This window comes from Schistocerca serialis, chromosome 5 (assembly GCF_023864345.2).
Source record: "Schistocerca serialis cubense isolate TAMUIC-IGC-003099 chromosome 5, iqSchSeri2.2, whole genome shotgun sequence".
In the NCBI taxonomy this organism is placed as follows: Eukaryota; Metazoa; Arthropoda; class Insecta; order Orthoptera; family Acrididae; genus Schistocerca; species Schistocerca serialis.
The window spans coordinates 677621503-677649216 of record NC_064642.1 but is presented as its reverse complement, the minus strand read 5'-3'; the positions used below and the strand labels follow the sequence as shown (position 1 = coordinate 677649216).

The 27714-nt window shown below is 43.6% G+C and overlaps 1 protein-coding gene across 1 annotated transcript in view; it reads right to left on the bottom strand.

Moving 5' to 3' along the window:
* Positions 1-318: 318 nt before the first annotated feature.
* The window catches only part of LOC126482173 (antifreeze protein Maxi-like), a 132211-nt gene continuing 104815 nt past the window's right edge, over positions 319-27714 (bottom strand). The window contains exon 3 of the mRNA XM_050106152.1: positions 319-438. Within this exon, the coding sequence (XP_049962109.1) occupies positions 319-438 (120 nt within the window). The remainder of the gene's footprint in view (positions 439-27714) is intronic.

Here is a 27714-nt window from a genome sequence, read left to right as displayed (position 1 = left end):
TCCATGAAGATTCAAACCAAGTGTCAATAGATGTAGACGGGTGGCAGATAGCAGCAATGGACAGAATACAGTGGAGGAGGAAACTTGTAGATGCGTGCGGTCCACTGGGCCTGATCACGTAGTAGTAGTAGTAGTAGTAGTAGTGGTAGTACTTTGCAAATTAGAAAACAACGTCGAACCGATGACACTACTCCGTAGACAAAAGGGCTCCACGCAATTCGCAAGCAGTACACTGTTTAGGGGGCAAAATATAGCTCGTTTAATTTCGGCTTCCGGGTGCGTTACAAGTAAATTATCGGCGTATTCATTAGGAGTTCTTTATCCGGCGCGGCTTGGCGCGGCGCGATATTGGCGCCGTATATCAGACGACGGGGGCAGTGGCGGCAGCGGGAACGCTGGCAGCGGGGGCGGCGGGGGCGGTCCCGCCATTGTGCTCGCCTGAGGACAGCCCGCTAATGCGTAGGAGGCAAATCACCCACACGTCCCGGAAGGCCATTCAGTCTCCCACATGTGCGCCGGCTATGCAACGAAAATTAGTTTTCGCGCATAAAACCACGTGTGCGGGAGGTATGCATCTCAGAGCAGAGTTCACTGGACAGCTGAAAGCTGCACTCTAGTACCGCACGTCAATTGTATGCACCACTGGCGCAGTATTTGTCGTCCCTCCCCCTACCTCCCCCGACTGAAGATCCCTCATGTCCTGCGGTTTCTTTTAGCGAGCACTTTGCGACGTCTGTATCAGAATCGACGTTTCTCTCTGAAAACTTTTTTGTTAAAAGTTATTGCTCTGTCAGCTTCAGCGTAAGCAAGTGAGACATTTCGAAATCGCGCACTGAGTGATCTACGGCTGCCAGTAAAGCGTCAGTGATAGAGTAGTGTAGTGCCACTGGTTCACGTAGTCAGAGGTGTACACGTTCCTCTTCCAACCTGCCTGTGATTGCCTGTTAGCCAGGCAGGCAAGCTATCGCACGTTATCAACAGTACTGGCTGTACTCCCATCCAAACCAAGCTGTTCCCAAGACAAGCAGTGTACAGGAGTTTTGCTGCCGTTTTTAACACTGTACTATGCTACGCTGCGGTTTATTCCGTACGCTCTCGTTGCAGCGTTATGACATGGGTTCAGAAACTGATGAAAGGTCTTTTTTTACATGAGTATCACAAGACGAGGTACTTTATAATATATGTTCATTCTGAGTCACGGTAGGGCGGAAATTGTTGTATTTTATTTTTCCTCTTTTTTTTCATTTTCAGCGTGTTTCGCGCTTATTTCTTTATTTCAATAAGAACGGTTTTCTTTTCAACTTCACCCTCTTTCGACCTGTACTGGCTATTATCAATTCGAACCATCGTTATTCACCTCTAATACACGCAGAAATTTCTGTAAGTCAAGACCCTTTGCCCCCGAAAATCTGAAGTTTTCGCAACTAATGTAAAGTTTAGGAAATCTAGTTTCTGTAACCTTGGTGCATTTCAGCCAATTATGACCCTAGTTATACCACTTTCAGTTAATGTTTCCCGGTTCTGTATTGAGGGTTCACTTAATTCATTCTAAGTGGCCAAAAGAGTCCATTCCAAATTTCCGAAAAGCATTGTAGCAAAAACGAAGTTAATTTTTTTAATTACGTTAATCTAAAACGTACATGTGTGAAAGCAGAAGCATTCCTCTCATACTAAGCTCTCTTCAGATTAAGTTAAATATCAACAGAAAGTGGTTTTTAATATCGCCTGAGCCATTTCAGTCAATGTCTGTCCCAATTTAGAATCCTATACACTGCTAAACAGCTCCAAGTCCTTACACACATGCCTGTCACTAAGCCTTTGAGCTCTTTCAGAATATTAATGGCGTGAGGAAGCTGTTGATCAAATTTACAAACATTGTCGTAACGTACTCGAGGCTCCCGAACGAATTTTCAGTAACTTTGTATACGATTTTCATTGCGAGACACCAACCGATTTATCTGAAGCTGTCTCATGAACACAGTTTTCCCTTACTGAACTTGGGCACTGTTTCCTGACTGGTCCGTATTTCCCAATTCTTCATTTCCTCTTAGCCTCCTTTAAGTCTGTTTTGCGCATTTTGCTGCTCCAACCATTATGGTAAATGAGCAGCAGTGAAGTTACCAAAGCAAAGATATATTTGGTTAGTCACGGTGGTTTGGACAGTGAAACTTATCGGCCGACGCAGCAGGCTGAACAGGTCCCGTTACCAACCTTGCGAAAACCCAAGCTGACCTGCTTTGACCACTGTGTTTCATTACACATGTATCCTTGTGTCTCCGTTGCGATAGGTTGAGCTGCTTTAATGGCTGCCGCGGAGATATTGGCTGGCTGGCTGGACCTGTGAACGTAGCAGATGACCGACGTTGAAACGAGCGCTACTGGTAGCGTACGCAATAGCTCCTGCCTCAGACAGTTAACGACTACAAGCGTATCTAAAAACGTTCACAATTTAGAAATTCAGAGATCGTCACCGTAATTATGAAAATGGGCCACAGTATTATAAAAATACATACAGTTTAGTGCATATGAATGGGGTTCGCATAGGGAAGCAACGTGTGAAAGGAATGAGGCACCTGTTTCGTGCACTATCGCTGTTACATTGCTGTCGTAACATTTTCCCTCGTCTGTGTATGTATAGCGTATACATTTCGCTCGTCAAACTGAAATAGGAATGAAAATAAGTACATTCCTATTTCAGTTTGACGAGCGAAATGTATACGCCATTCATACGCAGATGAGGGAAAATGTTACGACAGCAATGTAACAGCGATAGTGCACGAAACAGGAGCCTCATTCCTTTCACGAGTTGCTTCCCTATGCGAACCCCATTCATATGCACTAACCTGTTTGTATTTTTGTAATACTGTGGCCCATTTTCATAATTACGGAGACTTTTCCTGAATTTCTAAATTGTGAACGTTTTTAGGGACTGCAACCCCATACGTGCGGGAGTGTGTGTGTGTGTGTGTGTGTGTGTGTGTTTGATGAATTTAAAATTGATGAACAGTGGGTTTGTCAGTACGCTTGCTGCATCGGAATACCGATATTGCGGAGCAGCCAAGGACTTCATGGGGTGCAAGTGCAGTAAAGGAAGACGATACCCAAAATGATGCTGAACAGGCTAATTCACAGTACGGTAGGCTACCGTGCGTCCAGTGTTGCCATGCAACAGCTTCACATTCAACCTGCTTGAATCCAACAGATGAACATCACACACTTTAAATAACGGGTGGGCAACCAGTGGCCTGTGGAAGACATTCGCAAGAGAGAAAGCGAGAGACTGCAGAATTTTGCAATGGACATTTTTAAGACAGTTTCTGTAAAGAATAAAGAAAACTGTGTTCGACGCGCAAAAAAAAATGTGACAAACTGAAGATCTGGTGAACATAAAGAGAATGTACTCTCAAAAGCGGGTGTTTTCAGTCAGAATCTGGTATATTGGGGGGCGGGAAAGTGATGCCATATCGCGTCAAGTGACGAGAAGGTCCGTGGGATTACGTAACTATGTGAATGAGGCCTGCGAGTCCCCAAAGACTGCCTATGCCTGCATTAAATGAAAACGGCAGTCTTCTCATTGTGTTGCATTTACACTCATTTGACAAAAACTACAGATACTTCCTAATAACTTTTCGAACCTCCTTCTGCCAGGCATAGTGCATCAGCTGGACTGCCATGGGCTCAACAAAAAGTCGTTGGAGGCCCGCGGCAGAAATAATGAGCCACGTTGCTTCTATAGCCTTCCACATCTGCGAATATGTTGCTGGGTAGGATTTTGTGCAGGACCTGACCTCCTCTGCATGTCCTATAAATGTTCAGTGGGATTCATCTCGGGAGATCTGGATAGCCAAATCACTCGCTCGGATTATCGAAAATGTTCTCAAACCAGTCGCGAACAGTTGTGGACGGTGACATGGCGCATTGTCATCCATAAGATTTCCATTGCTGTTTTGGTACACGAAGTACATGAATGGCTGCACATAGTCTCCAAGTAATTGAACATTTCCAGTCAATGATTGGTTCAGTTGGATCAGAAAGCCCAGTCCATTCTAGGTAACATGGCCCACACCGTATCGAGCAATGAACAGCTTTCACAGCTTCTTGTTGGCAACGTCCATGGCTCTATGGCTTCTACGCTACACTCGAGCCCTACCATCAGCTTCTGTCAAATGAAACCGGGAGTCATCTGACCGCACCACGATTTTCATGTCGTCGAGGATCCGAACTATGTGGTTACAATGCCCAGCAGAGGCTCTGCAGGCGATGTCGTGCTGTTAGCAAAGGCACTCGCGTTGGTCGTCTGCTGCACTGTCCCATCGGATACGTTTGTCGCACGTCCCACACTCATTTCTGCGGTTATTTCACAAAGTATTGCTTGTCTGTTGGCACCGACAGCTCTACGCAAACGCCACTGCTCTCGTTCCGTAATTGAAGGCCGTCACCCAATAAGTGTCCGTGTTGAGAGATAATGTTTGAAATTCCATATTCTCCGCAGACTCTTAAATTGTGGATATCGGAATACTGAATTTGCTAGCGATTTCCGAAATGGATTGTCCCATGCGTCTGGCTCCGCTTTCAAATTCTGTTAAATCTTGTCGTAAGACCACAATCATCTCGGAAACCTTTTAACAAGAGTCACCTGAGCACAAACAACTCAGCCAGTGTACTGCCCTTTGATATTTTGTGTACGTGATATTACCGTCATCTGGATATTACCGCCATCTGTATAAGTGCATATCGCTATCCCATGACTTTCGTGACCTCACTGTAGCTGTACGATGGGCTCGAAACAGGATACTATCCAGTTCGTTGGCGACTGAGCTATCCTCACGACAAGCATACACAGCTATGTCTGCCATTTTCTTAGCCCTTCTCTCCGCACCTGATAAACCACCCCTGATTACCTTCCTGGATTGTCACTGTTTGGAAGGATAGAAGTGCGAAATAACCACAGCCAGATAGTTTCCAGAACGATTCTTCACTCTGCTTAGGAGAATTCTCTATTTTGTAATTTCTCTGTTGGTATTTCCCGACTTGAAATTCCGTTCACAGCACACGTAGTCTATAGGGAAGCTTCCAAGACTAAGCACTGTACAATGAGAATCCGTTCTGGTGTTTGTGATATGTCACAATACTCCCTACAGGTACTCAACGATGTTAAGTTTCAGCAAACAGTATCTGTTGTGACTGACAATTGGCAATTTTTCACAAACACAACTTTTATTGATCTAAGTTCACAAGGTTGATGACTGAACAACAAACGAAAGGTAACAATAACGATGACAGTAAAAGTCTCCGAACTGAGGCAAACAAAAGTTCGCGTCTAATTTTCCACAAAGTTTCGTGGTAACACACACACTCACTAGTAACAGTCCAACTGCGAGAGGAAGTCGTAATCTTCAACGGTCGAAGTACACGAGGTCAACATCAGGAGTGAACTGAACTTCATGGCTGGTTCTAGCCCCCAAATAGCTGTCTCCAGCCAATCAGGTTCTGGCGTAGTAACACTTCCTGCAGGCCGTTGCTCGATCTCCCCCTGCAGGAAGTAGTGCTCGGAATGTCTGTTTCCCATATCTTGTTTCTAAATAGCCTTGGACATAGACAACCCGGTCCTCTGTGGTGTAATATGGGTTGCCGGCCCTCAGGGGCTACCTTGGCTCCAGTATAACAGTATCTACTACGGGCCATCCTATGCGACAGACCTTCAGTGCAAGCGGAGAACAGGACTGTTGTCTGACGAACACTTGTAGCAATGTAAGCAGCGCAATCTTAGTAGAAGTGTAAACGTTTTGAAGTGCCTCTTGTGGACAAGGTACCGACGAATCAAAACACTCCACTGGATGTATCGTGTACCGAAAGGAAACTGACGTGGCCACTGAATACGCGGAAAAGTATGAACAATTATTATTTATGTATTTCAATGTATTGAACGACTGTTGAGGATGCAGCGGATTGTATAGCATGTCACAGTTGTAAAATAACAACTTTCGTAGAAAATTACGTTGCTGATAACGAAAAATCTAAAATAACAACAAACCAATATGTAACCCTAATGCCATCGCACGGTCAATGCAGACAATCCTGAATCTAACCTGAGGCAGGGATGCGTTTAAATTGTAGTGGTTTTGTCGTTCACACTTGTGGCACATGCGATTTTCATCTGATTACGAATGACGGACACTTTAGGGTGAAGCAATTTCCAGTGCAATCACGAAGAGGGTGGTGCAGAAAACACGTCTAGACAAGCCGGAGATCACGTAACTTTAACCGCAAACGGCGACGGCGAAACGAAATTAAGGCCGAAATAGCGCGGTGCGGTGCGGCGCAGAGGAATTAGTGTGTCGGCTGTTTGCTGGCGAGCGGGCCGTGACAGATTGCGACAGACGCCGCGACGCTAGGCTACGCGACACGACGCCCACAAAGGAGCGGCGCTCATTAACCGCCCGGCAAACACCACCGCCGCCGCCGCCGCCCCGCCACCACTGCCGCTGTCGTTACTGCCGGCATCAGCGTTTCGCAGACTTAGTAGCCGCGGAGGGCATGACCCCGCTTTGTGCCTAATGGCAGTAAACGGTCCAAATACTTCAAAATACTGACTTCCAATTACATCTGGGTACAAATTCTTTTTAATGAATAAATATCGAAAAATGTATGAATGTAGTAACTGTTCTCGTAGAACAGATACCATTGTTGACCGTACAGCTTCTCTAGAATAAATGATAATTAATTGAAACCCTCAGCTGCCGACAGGTGTTGTTGATATACCTCGAAGGCGACAGCTGAAAATGTGGGCCCCGACCGAGACTCGAACCCGGGATCTCCTGCTTACATGGCAGACACTTTTTTTGCATTTTGTTTGTTGTTGATCGTTGTGTTTCGTCATTGCGGACGTCACATGACATCCGGTCCAGTTCGTCTGTTCATCCTTCCACTAAGTTTTTTTTATTACAGAAGCCAATCAGCTCTCTGACCGAACACGCTGAGCTACCGTGCCTACGTCCGTCTGAGCCACCGAGGACACAGATGAATAGCGCGACTGCAGGGACTTATCCCTTGCACGCTTCCCGTGAGCCGCACATTCCCAACCGTCCACAATCTAAATACGTAATCTTCCTAATAGGTATTTGCCCATCCACTCATTACTCGAGCACACTAAGGTGTTGGCTCGAAACGGTATCCAAGTAGCAGAATATTTCCTGTGAGAGTTCGGGCAACCTGTGCGCATTCGCACAGACGAAGGTCAATGGCCGGGTAGCCATTTAACTATGTATGAAGATAGTAACTGTTCTCGAAAGAACAGATACCATTGATGACGGTGCAGCTTCTCAAGAATAAATGATAATTAACTGAAACCCTCAGCTGCCGACAGGTGCTGTTGACATACCTCGATGGGGAATGTGGGTCTCACCGGAAGCGTGCAAGGGATACATCCCGGCAGTCGCGATATTCATCTGTGTCCTCGGCGGCTCAGATGGATAGACCGTCTGTCGTGTAAGCAGCAGATCACGGGTTCGAGTCCCGGTCGGGACACACATTTTCAGCTGCCCCCATCGAGGTATATCAACAACACCTGTCGGCAGCTGAGGGTTTCAATTAATTATCATTTATCCCAAAAGGGCACGGAACATATTCCAGATATTATAGACTGAGGTGATCGAAGACATCGAATATCTCCTAACATCGTGTCGGACCTCCTTTTGGCCGGCCGGTGTGGCCGAGCGGTTCTAGGCGCTACAGTCTGGAACCGCGCGACCGCTACAGTCGCAGGATCGAATCCTGCTTCGGGCATATATGTGTGTGATGTCCTTAGGTTGGTTAGGTTTAAGTAGTTCTAAGTTATAGGGGACTGATGACCTCAGAAGTTAAGTCCCACAGTGCTCAGAGCCATTTGAACCATTTGAACCTCTTTTTCCCCGGCGTAGTGCAGCAACTCAACATGGCATGCACTCAACAAGTCCTCTGCAGAAATATTGAGTCATGGTACCTCTATAGCCGTACATAACTCCGGAAGTGTTGCTAGTGCACGAACTGACCTCTGGATTTTTTCAATATGTGTATGATGGGATTCTTATTGGGCATTCTGGTTGCCGAAATAATTCACTCTAATTTTCCAAAATGTTTTTACCAAATGCCATCAATTTTGGTCCAGTGACGTTGCATACTGTCGCCCTTAAAAATCCCGTCGTTGTTGGCTGCAAACGGTATCCAAGTAGCAGAATGTTTCCAATCAGTGATCGGTTCAGCTGGAATAGAGGACCTATTCCTTCCCATTTAAATACAGCCCACACCATTATCGAGACGCTACAAACCTGCACTGTACCTAGTTGCCAACTTGGGACCATTATTTAGTGAGGTCTGAGTCACTCTCGAACCCTATCGTCAACTCTTACCAAATTATATCGGGATTCAACTGACCATGCCATAGCCTTTAAGTCGTTTAGGATCCAACGGAGATGGTCATGAGTGTGGTAAATGAGGGGGGGGGGGGGGGGGTTGCGGTATGGTTGATGTCGTGCTGTTAGCAAAGGCACTCTTGTCAGTCATAGCTTCCATAGCCCGATGACAGACAAGTACGTCGTAAGTCCCACATTGATGTTTGCCGCAATTTCAAGCAGTATTTCTTGCCTCTTAGCACTGAATACTCTACTCAAACGGCGCTGCTCTCAGCGGTTAAGTGAAGGCCGTAGGCCACTGCGTCGTTCAAGGTGAGACCTAATGTCTGAAACTGGTACTGTCGACACATTCGTGACACTGAATTCACTAACGATTTCCGAAATGGGAAATCTCATGCATCTAGCTCCAACTATCATTCCGCGTTCAAAGTCTGTTACTTCCCGCCGCGGGGCCTTTATCACGTAGGAAACTTTTTCACATGAGTCACCTGAGTAGAAATAACGGCACCACCAATACACCGCCCTTTTATACCTTGTGTACACAGTAATACCGCCGTCTGTATATGTGCATAGCGCTATCCCATACCTTTTTTTCACAAGAATGTAAATACCTGACAATGTCGGCTGGATAGCGATCAATGGATCCAGTTGAGAGAAAGCTTCAGGTGTCAAGCAGTGATTGCCTTGACCGCTTGAAAGCACAGTGGATTACTAGTTTCGACAGGACTAAGCTGCTATCTTAAGAGCCACAGCGCACAGTTTGACTGCGTAGCCTGTAGAACTTGGATCTGAAGATGGCAGCTTAGTCCTGTCGAAAGTAGAAATGCAGTGTAGTTACAGGCGGTCAAGACAATAAAAATGTCTTACTTGAAACTTTCTTTACATTATTTTCCACGTGCGTATACAGAATATGTATGAGAACAAACAGGGTGTGCTTCATGTAATTGTCAAGTCCTATGATTTGGACTTAATAAGAGGCTGTTGTAGCTAGTTTGTTTTCGCGCCGACTAGGTCTTTGGTCCCTGACACATCACTCAAATGCTGATCCTCTGTCTTTGGTCCGTACTGGCGTCAGACTTCCTCTCCTGTTGCAAGTGTTTCGTTGATTAATAGTGAATAAAGAAAAGAGGGCAGCAGGAAAGCTACAGACGAGTGGAAGTCCGTAGATTCTGGTAAATCGTGTATTCAGAACTTAACTCACAATGTCTTCCATGAGGTATCACTCACAAGTAATAGCCTCTGGGCGAGTGATTAACTTGCGGTGGGACGAGACAGAAGTTACAAATAAATCTACAACTAGTTACCCTGTCCGGAAAAATTACATGGAGACAGCGCACGGAGAGCAGACGAAACTGAAACTTGACAACTAAAGAAGCCAGCCAAGCTAACAAATGCTATCATAGAAAGTGTAGTGCGGACGATAATGCTGACCCTATCACGACAGGTGGCTTTGCAAATATGGTATCTCGCTATATTGACGGCGTGACAGCAAAGTCACAACAGTTCGTAGCTCCAGCGCACTTTCTATCGCTAATCATAACTGGCAGGTCGAAGACGGCCAAACGTTAACACCTGCTCGGTCAGCTATTTTTCGAATTCCAGAGGGATCGATATGTCTCTACTACCGTGCGGGGCTCTACTAAAATATCAATAACGGCCAGGTATCTCTGCAGGACTTGACTAACTGATGATCCTGTATGTAGACAAGACATCAGTGGTGTCTGCTGGACTGGGAAAAATAATTTAATGGTAAAACGAAATGTCATGTGACTAAGGCGTCCAGTCGGGTAGACGGTCGTCTGTTGCACGTCTTGCTAGTGGCAGCCACTTCTGCACTTTGCATGCCTACATGGATGATACGATGATGAAGAAAACACCCAGTCCCCAAGCGGAAAATTTACTGTCGGTGACGGGAATCGAATCCGGGCCCCTTGCATTCCGCGCCGTGCTCTCCACTCATCTATAGAGGCTGACAGTTTAATAGTACAAAAAGGGTAACAAACTATTGCGACCGGTCTCAGTTTAGTATCGAATTACTGGAAATATTATCAAGAGTCCGAATATGTGATAGAAATTAAGGAATTAATTTTATTTCTCTCTGTTTGCTGCTTTATTTCTGTCTGTTTGCTGTGACCACGCTAGATGCGATAGCTGCGCTTCTATAAATCACTTAATTACCTTATGACGATGTCTTCCACAGCATTTGGAACGTACCTGCGTAGCCAGAAATGTGTTTCGTGCTGCATACTGAAAGGTCTCAATAGTTTTTTCAGTCTTGACCTATCTAATTCACTTTGAGTGAATAACGACATTTAACCAAAAAGAAAGTAATACGTTTCCACCGAGATAGGAACTCGCATAATGTTTAAGCCTGTGTATGCATGTATCTCTGATTCATGTGGCTGTTTATATAGCTAATTTTTTATTCCAATGAGTAAAAGAAAGATTTTTGTTTTACTTTTCTTCTACACACTATACACACACACACACACACACACACACACACACACACACATATATATATATATATATATATATATATATATATATATATATATATATATATATATATATATACCCTAACAGCGAATTCATCCACATCACTTGAGTTCTCTGTAACAGATCATCAGTAATCCAAGTTCTTTAACCAACTAATTGATTGTTTTACGCAACTACCATTTGTAGTTCGTTACGTATTTAAAGCTGAAGTTTTGACTACAGTCAGACCTTAGCGCTTATTGCGGCAAGAATTTCGTAACTTATTCATTGTTATAAAATTTAAATTAAACTATTACCTTCAAACGTATATTGACCAGAACATTGTTACACGTTATACTACGTTTATGTGCGCCATTTATGTTTAAATTTTTTGAATGTTGAACGTAAGACTGTTGAGCAGCATAGGGGTCACGTTACGGAGTTCTTAAAGAAGCCCGCACAGCAAAGCTATTGGTCTTTTTGCCGGGTGGACTTCAGTGTGTAATATCAGAGGGATTTGTGCGGCCATAGCCTCATACTGTGACGCAGGGACTTTTGTGGTCGTGAGTTGAACACTTGGAAACATTTCGGGACTTTAAATGCTGTAAGGTCTTAGAATTTTATTTCATCTGTGAACATTAGTGACTTTTGCTGCATTTCGATTTCAAATATGATATGAACTTGTGCCGTATTAGTCGCGATAACTTTGTTGATGATGAACTTTAGATTTAGCTGTGTATGTTCGTTAGACTTCGCGCTGTCGAATTTTTAAATCTAGCAACTAGTTCCCCGTGCGTTAATGCGCTGCTTCATGCACTTATTCCCCAGTTACTGCTTTCTATAGGCGCTTTGCTTGCAATACGTAACTAAATTTTGCTTTGCTACTTTGAATACTGTACATTCAACATATATTTGATGTGAGACCACACTGTGCTTATTTCAAATAAAATTGCGTTTAAGGTTCTAAACACTATTATTTAGGTAACGTCTTTATCATAAGGGAAACATGGCATCCACTCGCTCACCCATTTCATTATTTACTTGTGGCTGATTCCTTGTTTATTTTCACTAATGTTTATAACAGTAAACGGGCTTCAATATTAACTCTTTTCTACGATTATACCTCAAAAGCAACCGTGTATGACCAACTCCTACTGATTGCAGCGAGCAGTGTCGAAGTATTAGATGGTGCACTGTCCACGGCAATCAATTTCTCCAGTCGTAGCTGAGTTGTTTCGCAGAAGGCTACGGCTGGTCTAGTTGCGCTTCTTTTAGTATAATTGCTGAAAATTTCTTTTCTCGATATTCCGATTCAGGAGCTCCACATTACTTACACAGTCTACCCATCTAACATTCGTCATTATTCTTCAGCACCACATTCCAAAAGTTTCTGTTGTCTTCTGGTCTGAACTGCTTATTGTCCATTTTTCGCCTCTGTACAAGGCTACATTCCAAGCAGATACCTTCAGAGAAGACTTTCTGGCATTTAATTTTATATTCGATATTACGAGATTCCTGTTTCTCAGAAATAATTTTTTGGTATAGTCAGCATTTTGTATTCACTGTACTCCATCATTAGTTACTTTAAAGCCTAAACAACAAAACTTATAGACTAATCGAAGGGGTTTGTGGCATAATGGCATAAGTCATATTTTGACAAAAATTAGTTAGGTACTACGTTATGTCGTACAAACAGCACTCTTTGGTTGCCATAGTGATGTAAGTCATTGTATGCACAACAGCATCACAGATAACGCCGCAAGTTCTACTGTGAAATTGTTTGTATGATGCACGTTATTGAACAAAATTAGATGTGGAACATGAATTACATGTAATGAGAACTGCATAAAAGTGGATGAAAATGCGTAAGGAACTATCAAATTATAACCCTGAATATGTTTCTGCTTTTAAATTTCATCTGAAAAAAGCCCTGGCAGTTCCCAAGTTAACATGTTCAGTGGCATATTATAAGCACTGTTTATATTGTTATAATCTTGGCTCTCATTACCTCAGAACTGACTCTGCTTTGATGCATGTGTTGGATTAAATATAGCTTCGAGAGAATAACAGGAAATTTCATCAAGAATTGTGAAACATATGAAAGAAGTGGCTAGTACGGTTATGCCTGCACTGGACTAAATAGAAATCTGAAAATAGCACTTCCCTCTTTGAAACTTGTGATATAACCACTACTTCAAGTGGTTGTTCTAGATTATATTTTTATGACAAACGGACACCCGTATCTGTCAAACGATGGTAATATTGGCTCCGTGAAACTCCAGGCAAAAGCAAGAACTACATATACACCGTCAGACTGGTATAAAATCATTGCTCAGTCACGGAGAAAGAAGACATTTACGGTAGTACAAATAAAGCAACAAAGATTTCTAAAGACGGTAACTTTGGAGAAGGAAGTAGTTAATCGCAAAACTAATGAATTATAGCGTCTGGTATCAGGACTACCAATTCAGTGATTGCTGTAGGGAATGTATATACCTTCGAAGATAAATTACAAGAAAACTTTGAATACTGGTATGGAGTTTTTCACCTTGCACACAGAAAAAGAGAGGAAGTGACGTCCAGCCCAACTCAAAAGTATAAAACAAGACCACTAAAAGGTGAAATACGATTTGTTAGTATGTTGAGAAAAAGACGTGTTAGACTTGTTACCATACATCTATTCTGCTCGCCATGTGTCTTTTCATTCTCTGAAAGAAACTTTTGAGGGTAAAGATGACTGGGATGTATTTTTGTGTCAATTCAATTTGAATTCATGCAATTTATAATCAGTTATGATGATAATATTAATATTATGACAAGATTTGCTCCAATATGAATACTATATCTTTTTAGACTCAATGTCACTATACGATCTTTATTCATCTTACTTGATCTTTCTGTGCAAAGTTTCTCAGAACGATAAATTTCTCAAAACGAGCAAAACTGACTTACACCATTATCCCACAAACCTCTTCAAATACAGTGTCTCATCTCCTAATCTGATTCCCTCAGCATCGCCTTATTTAATTCGTCTGCACTCCGTTGTACTTGTGTTTATTTTATGGTATGCATCTTATAATCTCTTTTCATTACAGTACCCATTCTGTCCGCTTGCTGTTACAAGTCCTTTTCTGTGTCTGACGGAATTAAAATACCAATGGCAAACCTCAAAAGTAATATTTTATTCCCTGGACATCACTTCCCTTTCCAAACTCCTCCCCTGATCGTCTTTCAGCTTTCTCAACGTACAGATTGAATAACATCGCTGATACAGTACAATACTTTCTCAAGTACAGCTTGATTTTCGCGTCTTTGAACTCTTACAAGAACAGTTTGATGTCTGTACAAATTTCGCAGTATTTTATTCTTGACTAAAGACAGTAAAAAGGGTCTGTGGTATGTGTGTGTATGTGTATGTGTTTGTGTGTGCTTGTGTGTATGTATGTGAGAGAGAGAGAGAGAGAGAGAGAGAGAGAGTAAAGACCTCTACTGACACCCGGCGAATCGTCACTCAAAAACGGCTGTTCCACACTTCACAGTCAAACGATACAACAAGAAGCTCGATAAGCTACGAGTAATCCTGTCCTGAAGCAGTAATCCCTTGCAACTTCGTGTAGTTCGTAGGGGACACAAGAACCGTGTTTACGGATAGCCCCTTATACCCGTGTCAGCGGTGTGGCCTCGATTCGGACGGAGGAGCCTCAGACGCAGAAGTGGCACGCCCGGTGGCCGGCGACCGCCATTCCGCGGCGGGCTGGACTCTGGTTTGTCAACAGAGAGCGGCGCGCAGCCGCCTGCCCGCAGACACGTAAACACGCCGGCCGCAAACAACCCGCGGGCCAAGCTGCGCCGGCGAGACCGCAAGAACACGGCCAGGCCGCTCACGACGCCCTCCTCCGGGGCACCGGTTACACAATGGATTCTCAGATGCTGACATTTCTTGCCTCCTCTGCACCAAACCTTAATTACAGATGTAGAACGTAAGTAATGGGACTAGTGAGGCGTCGGGTTATGTTTAGCATACCCGTAACGAGGAAGCCCTTGGGTACGAGGTCACAAAAGGTCAATGATGTTCACCACGTTCGACACCCCTCATATTGTCTACAATGCAACCACAATATTGATTGCTAATAGCAACAGTGGGGAGGGAGTGGAGGTATCCAGTGGTGAGCACAGTATGAGGCCATGGAACGTAGTTGAACTGCGGTTGACGAGTAACTCACAGCACTGCTACAGTGCTAGTAGTGTTGATACAAAGCAGAGCAGTGCCAACAATAAACTGAACAAACATTGCATTATATCTACAACAGCTGCCGAAGTTGAAATTTCTTCGGAATGGAACCCTAGGAATTTCGCAGAGTAAGAAAGAAGCGGCAGATGAAATATTACCGTGCCTGCAAGATGACTCAGTGGTTAAAAGAAAAAAAAAAAGGTTTAAATGGCTCTGAGCACAATGCGACCTAACTGCTGTGGTCATCAGTCCCCTAGATCTTAGAACCACTTAAACCTAACTAACCTAAGGACATAACACACATCCATGCGCGAGGCAGGATTCGAACCTGCGACCGTATCGGTCGCGTGGTTCCAGACTGTAGCACCTAGAACCGCTCGGCCACCCCGGCCGGCTGACTCAGTGGATGTGTGGTGTCGTATACGCACTACTGTGCGGACAATGTACACGGGGAGAACAATGATGACGATACGTGCTTAAAAAGCGAAGGTGATACTCAAACAGGTGTCGCGCCATCTGGTTCATCATCCTTGTCATGCAGGGAGCCACAAATCCCGTCTCCAGTGGAACAACAACCGTCGTCCAAGGAGCGAGTACTAAATTTAATTACCTGCATGGGAGATCATCCGAAGCATAGTAAAAAACTATAATGATCAAATTTCCAATACGTCAGCACTAATACGACCCCATGGCTCCTGATGAGAACTACGGATATTCAAAGGAGGACAAGGCGCACTCGTTGTAACAACTGGTGTTGGTGCGTTTCAAGGACGCTCGATACAAACTACCGGATGTGCATGTTTGACCTACTACGTTATGCACATCAAATTGGGCACGACTCAGGTTACAGTGGTTCCAGGAGAATAAGTGGATATTGGCATACCTTCAATCAGTGCTAAAGAATCGGAAGACGTAAGGTAACGAAATTTCAAACGAAGTGTCAACTTGATGATGCACAGCGAACTGAGGAAGCGGATCGAAAATTTGCAGATGAGATAAGAAAACTAATGCTATCATCAGTAAGGTACTTGTCATCATCTCCGAACAATAGGGATTTGCAGAGAAAATGCACATGAAAAGAATCCTGGAATTTAGAGTTACCAAGAAAAGTGTATCAAGATCAAGTAACATAATTATCTTAACGTATTCGTATACAATTACGCCCACTGTTAATGTGGATGGTAAATTGGCTGTAAGGTCATTTACTGTGATACGGGTTGTTGGAGGTCCTCTGCCCCTTACGATATTTTCTTGTGTATGTGATCTTACAGGAGTAATAGGGAATATTTACGACACAACAAGCAAGGGTAGGAAAATGGACGTAAGATACTGCTTACACAGCGCTTGTCCGCCCTGTTCTGGAGTATTGGTGTCCGGTATGGGAACCGCATCAGAAGGGACTGACGGAAGGCATCGAAAAAGTTGAAAGAAGGGAGCTCGTTTTGTATTATGGCGAAATAGGGAAGATAGTGCCACAGACATGATACATGAACTGGAGTGGAAATAATTAAAACAAAGGCGTTTTCCGTTGCAACGGGATCTTCTGATGAAATTTCTATCACCAGTTTCTTCCTCCGATTGCGAAAACATTCTGTTGGCACCCACCTACGTAGGGAGAAATATCACGATGAAATAAGAGAAATCAGGGTTCGCACAAAAAAAATTTAAGTGCTCGTTTTTCCCGCGCGCCTTTCGAGAGTGGAACGGTAGAGAAGTGTTGAACCCTCTCCCAGGCACTTTATTGTGAATAGCAGAGTAATCACGTAGATGTAGAATAGTTCGAGTCGTCGTCAGGCCAGCCTGAAGTTTCGGCCATGTTGGCTCAATATCCAGGAAGAAATACTGAGGGGGTCATCCATTTCTTGCTTTTTAATATAAGATTTGGATAAAAATGTATCGTAAGAGACTATGTCAGTTCACAAGATGGTTAAACTGAAACAGACTTCCAGCTTATGACAGTAATGTCAAGAACAGACAGATCAGAAGTTCATAACAGAAAAAAGTCTGGAGATAAAAGTTAGATGAGTCCTTGTGTAAGTGACCTGTCGGAAATATCGATGGATTTAAATCTGCGTGACAGAACGTGGAATTAAATTCGGTGCTCCTGAATACAAGAGGACTGTTTATGTTTGAGCACGGGTCTGGAGCTAATCACTCCAACAAAGATCAAAGGACCTTCTGCCATTATAGTATTTCAAACTTTAGCATCGTGTCTCAATGTAATTTAAAGAAGCTGACGACCGCGGTAGGATCCAGCGACGAAATGTTGTAGCTTTTGCATATGACCATCGGCAGTAAAACAGAAGATAATTACCGCAGTTCTGTTATTGCTAAAGATAAGGAACATGACATTTTCTTGAATGATTTTCGCTAACTTTCAGTGCTTCAGAAATGCGGCATGTTGTACATCAAAGTGCCTGAACTCTGCTAAATAATGCAACTTGTAAGATAACTAGCAGGTACTTGATTATCATCGTGTAGATTTCCGTTTCTAATCAGGATAGAATATAGCTGCTCTGAACTTAAAGGAGTCTGAAATGACAAGAGTGTAGTGCATCACCAGCGAAAGCATTTATCCGCTTCACATTATGAGGCATTCGAAGGCAACGGCAAGTCAGGTGTGCGATTCAATTCCTACTACACAACTCACATTTACACGAGCACAAATTGGCTGATTTTAGGCTACGCGTTCAGCAATGTCTGTGAAGAATAAAGAAAGTAACAAGCAGTTTTTTCTCTTAAATACTACACTACTGGCCATTAAAATTGCTACACCAAGAAGCAATGAAGATGATAAACAGGTATAAATTGGACAAATATATTATACTAGAACTGATATGTGATTACATTTTCACGCAATTTGGGCGCATAGATCCTGGGAAATCAGTACCCACAACAACCAACTTTGACCGTAATAACGGCATTGATACGCCTGGCCATTGAGTCAAACAAGGCTTGGATGGCGTGTACAGGTACAGCTGCCTCTGCAGCTTCAATACGATACCACATTTCATTAAGAGTAGTGACTGGCGTATTGTGACGAACCTGTTGCTCGGCCACCATTGACCAGACGTTTTCAATTGGTGAGAGATCTGGAGAATGTGCTGGCCAGGGCAGCAGTCGAAAATTTTCTGTATCTAGAAAGGCCCGTACAGGACCTGCAACATGCGGTCGTGCATTATCCTACTGAAATGTAGGGTTTCCCAGGGATCGAATAAAGGGTAGAGGACGGGTCGTATCACATCTAAAATGTAACGTCCACTGCTGAAAGTGCCGTCAATGCGAACAAGAGGTGACCGAGACGTGTAACCAATTGCACCCCATACCATCACGCCGGGTGATACGCCAGTATGGCGATGACGAATACACGCTTCCAATGTGCGTTCACCGCGATGTCGCCAAACACGGATGAGACCATCATGATGCTGTAAACAAATCCTGGATTCATTCGAAAAAATGACGTTTTGCCATTCATGCAGCCAGGTTCGTCGTTGAGTATACCATCGCAGGCGCTCCTCTCCGTGATGCAGCGTCAAGGGTAACCGCAGCCATGGTCTCCGAGCTGATAGTCCATGCTGCTGCAAACGTCGCCGAACTGTTCGTGCACATGGTTGTTGTCTTGCAAACGTCCCCATCTGTTGACTCAGGGATAGAGACGTGGCTGCACGATCCGTTTCAGCCATGCGGGTAAGATGCCTGTCATCTCGACTGCTAGTGATACGAGGCCGTTGGGATCCAGCACAGCGTTCCGTATTACCCTCCTGAACCCACTGACTCCATATTCTACTAACAGTCATTAGATCTCGACCAACGCGAGCAGCAGTGTCGCAATAAGATAAACTGCAATCGCGATAGGCTACAATGCGACCTTTATCAAAGTCGGAAACGTGATGTACGCATTTCTCCTCCTTACACGAGGTATCACAACAACGTTTCACCAGGTAACGGCAGTCAACTGCTGTTTGTGTATGAGAAATCGGTTGGAAACTTTCCTCATATCAGCACGTTGTAGGTGTCGTCAGCGGCGCCAACCTTGTTTGAATGCTGTGAAAAGTTAATCATTTGCATATCACACCATCTTCTTCCTGTAGGTGAAATTTCACGTCTGTAGCCCGTCATCTTCCTAGTGTAGCAGTTTTAATGGCCAGTAGCGTAGATTACAGGTAACAACAGAATTTATGCACAATTTAATTTATTCGAAAATAAAAAACGCGTATTGAAGTGCTGCATTAATAGGCCACCTGTAGTGTCTGTCAGTCTGTGCAACACATGCCCAATATCACAACAGGCAAGTGTCATTCTACAGTTCAGCAACAGATTTACCTTGTGGATTAACTCGTCGACCAAAGCGAAGTAACCGAGCGAAGTGGTGCAGTGGTTAGCACACTGGACTCGCATTCGGAAGGACGACGGTTCAATCCCGTCTCCGGCCATCCTGATTTAGGTTTTCCGTGATTTCCCTATATCACTTCCTTTGAAAGGGCACGGCCGATTTCCTTCCCCATCCTTCCCTAACCCGAGCTTGTGCTCCGTCTCTAATGACCTCGTTGTCGATGGGACGTTAAACACTAATCTCCTCATCCTCCAAAGCGAAGTATGAAATTTTGTACTCCAGTACAGAATTGTATTTCCATCTCGTGTGGCAACTAAAATTGTATCTTATCCATGGCAATAAAATAATATTAAAAATGAGACAAAACATGGACGCACCACCAATTTTTGACTATTCATAGAGGAGCTACCTTCCGAACGTTAGTAAGAGGAAAAGAAAAAGGGTTACCTAGTCCGACTGCTAATGGTGCAAAAAATTTTCTTCAGCTTTGAAAATCTTATGGTGCTTGGTAAATGCGCCAAATTTTTATGTTTGTTGGAGAACAAGTGTAGCAATAGTTTTCTGAAATCATTGGTCATGAGGAAATGAATAAGACTGAAGGAACTGAAAAAATTACCGATCATGAAAAGTTAAATGAATGTGAAAGTTAATGTTTATGAAGGGTAAAGATGTTTTGGTTGAAGAGGGGACGATGAAATAGCACATTACAATTTAATACAAATATGTAGACAAGAAAAAACGGGTGGTGTGTTAGGCTATTTGAAATTAAAGCATTAGGTGAATGAACAAACTTAGTAAATACCCAGCAATATTAGAAGTGATTTCCTATGAATGAAGTGGAATTAATTGTATTCTAAAATGATAAAAGGACGAGGGTATTAATAAGTTGATTTAGTAAATGGCATTATCTTCAGAAAGAGCGTTAAGAAAATTTAAAGCTGTTGCGAGCATTATGTGGATGTGAGAAATAAATTATGAGGAAACATGAGTTTTAAACTTGGAAAGTGGAGTTTTCACAGGAAGTTGTTAAGAAAAGTGCAAGTGTAATTTTACAAGTGAAGATGAACGACAGATATTGGTTGAAATGCCAGTAAAACAGTCTTACTAGAGAATGATCAATCTATAAAAAATTTGGGATTATTTATCCTACCCCTGGGAAAGTCCTGGAGAGAACATACGTAGTTAGCGAGAGAAAATTTGTCTAATGAAAGGATGGAAGGAAGGAAGATTGGGTTTAACGCCCCATCGAAGTCGAGGTCATTAGCCACAAGCTTGGATTGTGTCAAGGATGGGGAAGGATATCGGCAGTGCCCATTCTAAGAAACCGTCTCAGCATTTACCTTGAGCAATTTAAGGAAATTACAGAATAAATAAGTGAGGATAGCCGTACTTGGATTTGAACTGTCTTCCTCCTGAACTTGAGTCCAGTGTGGTAACCACTCAGCGACTGTGTAATGGGATATGAAGGACAATGACTGTAGTATGTATGTGAAAATGAAGTTATTAACTGGGCAGGGTAACGACGGTGTAGAGGGCAATGGTAATCCTTATCTTTGCTTTAATAGAAACTTCATTAAGTGTCATCTGAAGCTGGAGATGTTATTATATTTCAGAAATGAAGACATCTCCAGCTTCAGAAGACAGTTTATCACTTATCTACGAATCCAACAATAATGCTAATTATTATTCCCGTGCGCGCTCGTCAGCCACATACACTATGTGATCAAAAGTATGCGGACACCTGACTGAAAAAGACTTACATGTTCGTGGCGCCTTCCTTCGGTAAAGCTGGAATTGAGTGTGGTGTTGACCCACCCTTAGCCTTGAAGACAGCTTCCACTCTCGCAGGCATACGTTCACTCAGGTGCTGGGAGGTTTCTTGGGAAGTGGCAGCAAATTCTTCACGGAGTGCTGCGGTGAGAAGAGGTACCGATGTCGGTCGGTGAGGCCTGGCAAGAAGTCGGCGTTCCAAAACATCCCAAAGGTGTTCTGTAGGATTCAGATCAGGAGTCAGTGCAGACTAGTCCATTACAGGGATGTTATTGACGTGTAGCCACATCGCCACAGGCCGTGCATTACGAACAGGTGCTCGGTCGTGTTGAAAGATGCAATCCCCATCCCCGAATTGCTCCTCAACAGTGGGAAACAAGAAGGTGCTTAAAACATCAATGTAGGTCTGTGCAGTGATAGTGGCACGCAGAACTATAATGGATGGAAGCCCCCCCCCCCCCCTCCATCAAAAACACGACCATACCGTAACACTATCGCCTCTGAATTTTACTGTTGGCACTACACACGCTGGCATATGAGGTTCACCGGGCATCTGCCATAACTACACCCTACCATCGGATCGCCACATTGTGCACCGTGATTCGTCACTCCACACAACGTTTCTCCACTGTTCAATCGTCGTTTGGCATTTACCGGCGTCATGTGTGACTTACGAGCAGCTGCTCGACCATGAAATCCAAGTATTCTCTCCTCCCACCTAACTATCATAGTACTTGCAGCGGATCCTGATGCTGCTTGGAATTCCTGTGAGATGGGCTGGATAGATTTCTGCCTTTACAAATTACGACCCTCTTCAACTGTCGGTGGACTCGTCAGTCAACAGACGAGATAGGCCTGTATGCTTTTGTGCTGTACGTGTCCCTTCAAGTTTACAAATCACTGTCACATCCGAAACAGTATACCTAGGGATGTTTAGGAATATGGAAATCTCGCGTATAGACGTTTGACGCAAGTGTCACCCAATCACATGACCATGTTCGAAGCCCGTGAGTTCCTTGGAGTGCCCCATTCTGCTCTCTCACGATGTCTAATGACTGCTGAGATAGCTGATATGGTTTACCTGGCAATAGGTGGCAGAACAATGTAGCTAATAAGAAAAACATATTTTTTGGGTGTGTCCGAATACTTTGTACATCCCTCTCACCAACCACCTCTTCCTTTCTTCACACTATTCTTGGCAAATGCAGTCTCCTTAAATGTCCTTCCCCTACAACTGTATCAGAAAACATCGATCTCCTACACCTGTTGTTGTTGTGGTCTTCAGTCCAGAGACTGGTTTGAGGCAACTCTCCATGCTACTCTATCCTGTGCAAGATGCATATAACTATTTACTCACATCGCCGCTTCAGACACCAATATCACTTCAGTAATGTTTATCATATGAAACTGTTTATTTCTTAGGAGTAATCCTGTTTAGATGTAAGAGGGAGCTTGATGGGCATAATCAGAATAGGTTAAATAACAAAAAAGATATTGAAAGAGTAGGAAGTTCTCTTTAAGATATAGGAATGATGGACTGAGAAGGCGAACTGATGAGGTTCCAGTGGGCACTAGGTGCGGGCAGCCGGACACCTGCCAGCTGTGCTCGAGACAGCGACCGCGCAGACGAGCGCTACGCTAGCCAGGGTGGGATCCCTCCGACGCGCGGCGGCGCAATTTTCCGCGGGAGGCTCAGCAGCGGCAGCGCTAGCGCGGCCGGGCCAGCCGGCGGCAACCGGCGCGCATTGTGCCATTGTGCGCTGCGGGCCGTGTGCATATTTTAACTGCAGGACGTCTCTGGCGCGGAAACAAAGGCAGGCGGTGCCCGGCTGCTGTTCCTGCCACCGGCTCCTGGCTCTGCTGCGAGTCGCGGCTCATTAGGACGTGCTGCCGCCGGCAGAAGCACTGGGCGCTGCCGCAGCACACACATCCCAGCGCGTTCCGCCAGCCGCATCACATACAGCACCCTCTTCCTACTTCCTGTTCCTCCCTCTCCTTCGTGTATCTTGTCTTTTCTAACACTGGTTCACTCCAGTGTTAGACTCTCTGTCCGTCTGTCTCCGTCTCTCTCATTCTCTCTCTCTCTCTCTCTCTCTCTCTGCTATCTGTTCGTACTCTCACAGTCTTCGATCCCCACTTTTACTCTCTCCCTTTTGCTCTCGCTCCCTGTCTCTCCCTGGTTTTCTCCAAATCTCTCTTCCAACTTTCCATGTTCTCCATTAATTCCCACCACCCCAACCAATTCCATATTCCATCTGCTATATCAGATATATACGAAAAAAGTTTTGCATCACCTCGATTCCGAGAGTTCCGGAACCTGTACAGAAAATTATAATAAAGATCAACATAAACAACATTTCCGCCCCTTTTATTGTTCACGGAAACCACACATTGCATGTTGTACCACCATACAGCGAGACCTTCAAGGGCGGCAGTCCAGATTGCTGTACACACCAGTACCTCTAATATCCAGTAGCACGTCCTCTTACATTGATGCATGCCTGTGTTCATCGTGGCATAGTTCCCACAAGTTCATCAAGGGACTGTTGGTCTATATTATCCCACTCCTCAACGGCGATTGGACGTGATCCCTTAGAGTGGTTGGTGGGTCATGTCGCCCTTTTCAATACGGTTAGTGCCTGGAGAACATGCTGACCACCCTAGTCGAGCGATGTCCTTATCCTGAAGGAAGTCATTCACAAGATGTGCAAGATGGTGGCGAGAATTGTCGTCTGTGAAGACGAATACCTCACCAATATGCTGCTGATCTTATTCCACTATCGGTGGATGGCATTCACGTGTCGTACAACCGCTACGTCGCCTTACATGACCACTAGTGGCGTACGTCAGCCCCACATAATGCTTGCCCACCGCAGCAGGGAATGTTCACCTTACTGCGCTTGCTGGACAGTGTGTCTAGCTTGCTCAGCCTGACCGGGTTGCCTCCAAACACGACTCGGACGACTGTCTGGTTGAAGGCATATGCGACACTCATCAGTGAAGAAAACGTGATGGCAATTCTAAGCGGTCCATTTGGCATGATGCTGGGCCCATCTGTACCGCGCTGCATGGTGTCGTGTTTGCAAAGATGGATCTCGCCGTGGACGTAGGAAGTGATGTTTCTCATCACGCAGCCTATTGTGTACAGTATGAGTTGTATCACGACGTCCTGTGGCTCCACAAAATGCATTTTTCAACATGGTGGCGTTGCTATCAGAGTTCCTCCGAGCCATAATTCGTAACTAGCGGTCATCCACTGCAGTAGTAGCACTTGGGCGGCCTGAGTGAGGCATGTCATCGACAGAACCCGTCTCTCTGTGTCTCCTCCATGTCCGAACAACACCGCTTTGGTTCACCAATTATCTTGTAGAGAGTCCTTCCTGGCACAAAGTGACAATGTGGACGCGATCGAACCGCAGTATTGACCGTCTAGCCATGGTTGAACTACAGACAACACGTGTACTTCCTTCCTGGTTGAATGACCGGAACTGATCGGCTGTCTGACCCCCTCCGTCTAATAGGCGCTGCTCATGATGGTTGTTTACATCTTTAGGTGAATTTAGTGACATCTATAAACAGTCAAAGGGACTGTGTCTGTGATACAATTTCACAGTCAACGTCTATCTTCAGGAGTTCTGGTAACCGGGTTGGTGCAAAACTTCTTTGATGTGTGTATAGCGGTCCTAGAAAAGTTCTTTTCTGTAGTACACCACATGACAATTAGCTAAAATCAGTTTTCATATGTGCAAAGTACACAGTACGTGTATATCTCTACTCCATATCTGGCAACACCTTTTTCAATTTCGACTTTAATCATCATAAAAAAAGTACAATTTCGTTACAAATGAATCTCCAAGTTAGAGCTAATCAGTTCTATATATTTAGATTTCCGAAAAAACCAGTGAAGTCCTACTACTTTATTTCTATTTGAAAACTTAGCGAGTTATTCAAAAGCTTTTTGTTTCACTTTAATGGCTTTGGAAAGGAGTGATATTATATGCAGCTTAGTGGTTGTAGACTCCACATCTTTCAGCAACTATCATTCCGGACACAAAATATGGCTTCAAGCCTGACACCCTGATACAGATAAATCTCGAAAAATGTATCATTCTGACACAAATAGACTAAACACCTTATTGGTCAAACCAATATTTATCGTGGTTTCCATTGCGGGATGACAATGACGTCTAGCTGTAAACGAAAACATCGCTTGTAACGCAATGTATGTCGGTGCTACGGTAGTGCTGTTTTTACATTACATAGAACGGGTGACATGAAACGCACTGACCCCATTTACCAATTAACAGCATAACCTGTGTTTCGGCGATTTCGTGAATTATAAATAAAGAAGCCAGACATTTTTTGTAGGCTTAAAAAAATACCAAAGTCTCCACAGAAAAGTAGACCCACGTAAAGAAATGATGTATACGAACTGTATATCTACGAACATGAGAAACAGAACAGAATTCAGTCTGCAAATTGTGTACAAAATATGGATCAATTTAGCATCTGTGGATGCTATGATATGCTTTATATTCAGTTTTTAACAGTCCCAGACTTAAACTATGGTTCTATTTAAACTACGACGCCTCACTGAGTTGCTTAACAAGATACCCTTTCAAGTTATTCATTTTGCTTCATATTATCTCCTATCTTGATTTTCATTATGTGCCCATATATTGTTCGCACGCTGAACTTGAAAAGAAATTTTACTTTGTCCCTGTAATATGGAGTTTCCTATAATTCAGAAGGAGATAAAAATATTTTATTAATGCTTTTATAACAGAGTTCGCACGATCGCTTGGTTCTGTAATGTAATGCTGTGGTCTTTAATACAAAAAATTAAGGTAATTTGTTTTCCCTCTTTTTTTATTTACGTAGATGATAAATTTCTTTCACTGTAGTCACCTCCAATGCAAACCACAACCAGATTGAGGCTACAGTAGAGTTAGAGAATTTCTACTCAATGTACTAACAGTCATTTAATTACATACGTCGACAAGCGATGCACCTGTCCTTACTCGCCTCAGTTGTATAAGTTGTATCAGAATCTCCACGAGTAAAATGTATCGAGTACTGTGGTTGTGAGTTTTCTCCCACTGACGTATCGAAAACCTTTCCTTTGCGTATGAGTAGTTTTATTTACAGAGTTGGAACATATAGGCTGAGTGATGGAATTAGGCAGATGACTGGCGCTTAGAACATCATAAGAGGTTTGCAATTGGTAAGAAAATAAAGTAGGTATGGACTATAAACGTTCACTAAATTTCCATACTCTGACTTGCGGAGAGATCAGCTTGTATTTTGATATAGAATCAATAATTTGAGAGCAGTCGCTTTTTCCTTCTGATCCAACTCAGAAGTCAGTGAAGTCTCACTCCAAGGAACGACAAGCTGTACGAATTCCGGTGTACAAAGGACCGAGGACCGACTATACTGTAGTGCGACCGTTAAGGTAGTAAATTTCAGTGAATCCCTTTCCTCTCATTGAAATGTGTAATTCTCTCCGGACTATATCGTGTTTCGTATGAGTGTCGTACTTCATAAACAGTGGCCAATGTCAATGAAATTTGATGATAGCCTACAATTAGATATTCTGTCCTGTTTCTCTCTTTGTTGCTAAGCAGAAAAAATAGATAACATACTGTTATAATGCTTACCGACTATTAAGTCACTCTTACTGCTATGAAAGACGGCTATTTTAGGTTCATACGGCAGTACTCGGATTAGAAAGGGTGTAAGACAGAGATGTAGCCGTTCGGCTGTACTGTTCAATCTGTACCCCGAAGAAGCAATACCGGAAATTAAAGAAAGGTTCAGGAGTGGAAATAAAATTCAAGGTGAAAGGATATCAATGATACGATTTGCTGATGGTATTGCTATCCTCAGTGGAAGTCAAAAAGAATTAGATGATCTGCTGAATGGAATAAACAGTCTAATGAGTATAGAATATGTACTGAGGGTAAATCGAAGAAAGGCGAAAGTAATGAGAACTAGCACCAATGAGAACAGTAAGAAGCTTAAAATCAGGTTTGATGCTCACGAAGTAGATGAAGTTGAGGAATTCTACTGCCTAGGTAGCAAAACCAATGACGGATGGAGGATGTAGGACATCAAACGCAATCTAGCACTGCCAAAAAGGGCATGCTGTCCAAGCGATATCTACTAGTGTCAAACATCGATGTTAAATTGAGGAAGAAATTTCTGAGAATATCAGTCTGGAGCACAGTGATACATTAATAAGAGAATTGAAGCGTTTGAGACGTGGTGCTGCAGACTAATGTAGAAAATTAGGTGGAATGATAAGGCAAAGATTGAGGAGGTACTGCCCAGAAACGCAGAGGAAATGAATATGTGGAAAACAGTGATAAAGAGACGGGATAGTAAGATAGGACATTTGTGGACGCACCAGGGAATGACTTCCAGGATAGTAGACGGAGCTGTAGAGGGCGAAACTGTAGAGGAAGACAGACATTGGAACAAATGCAGCAAATAATTCAGGACGTAAGTTA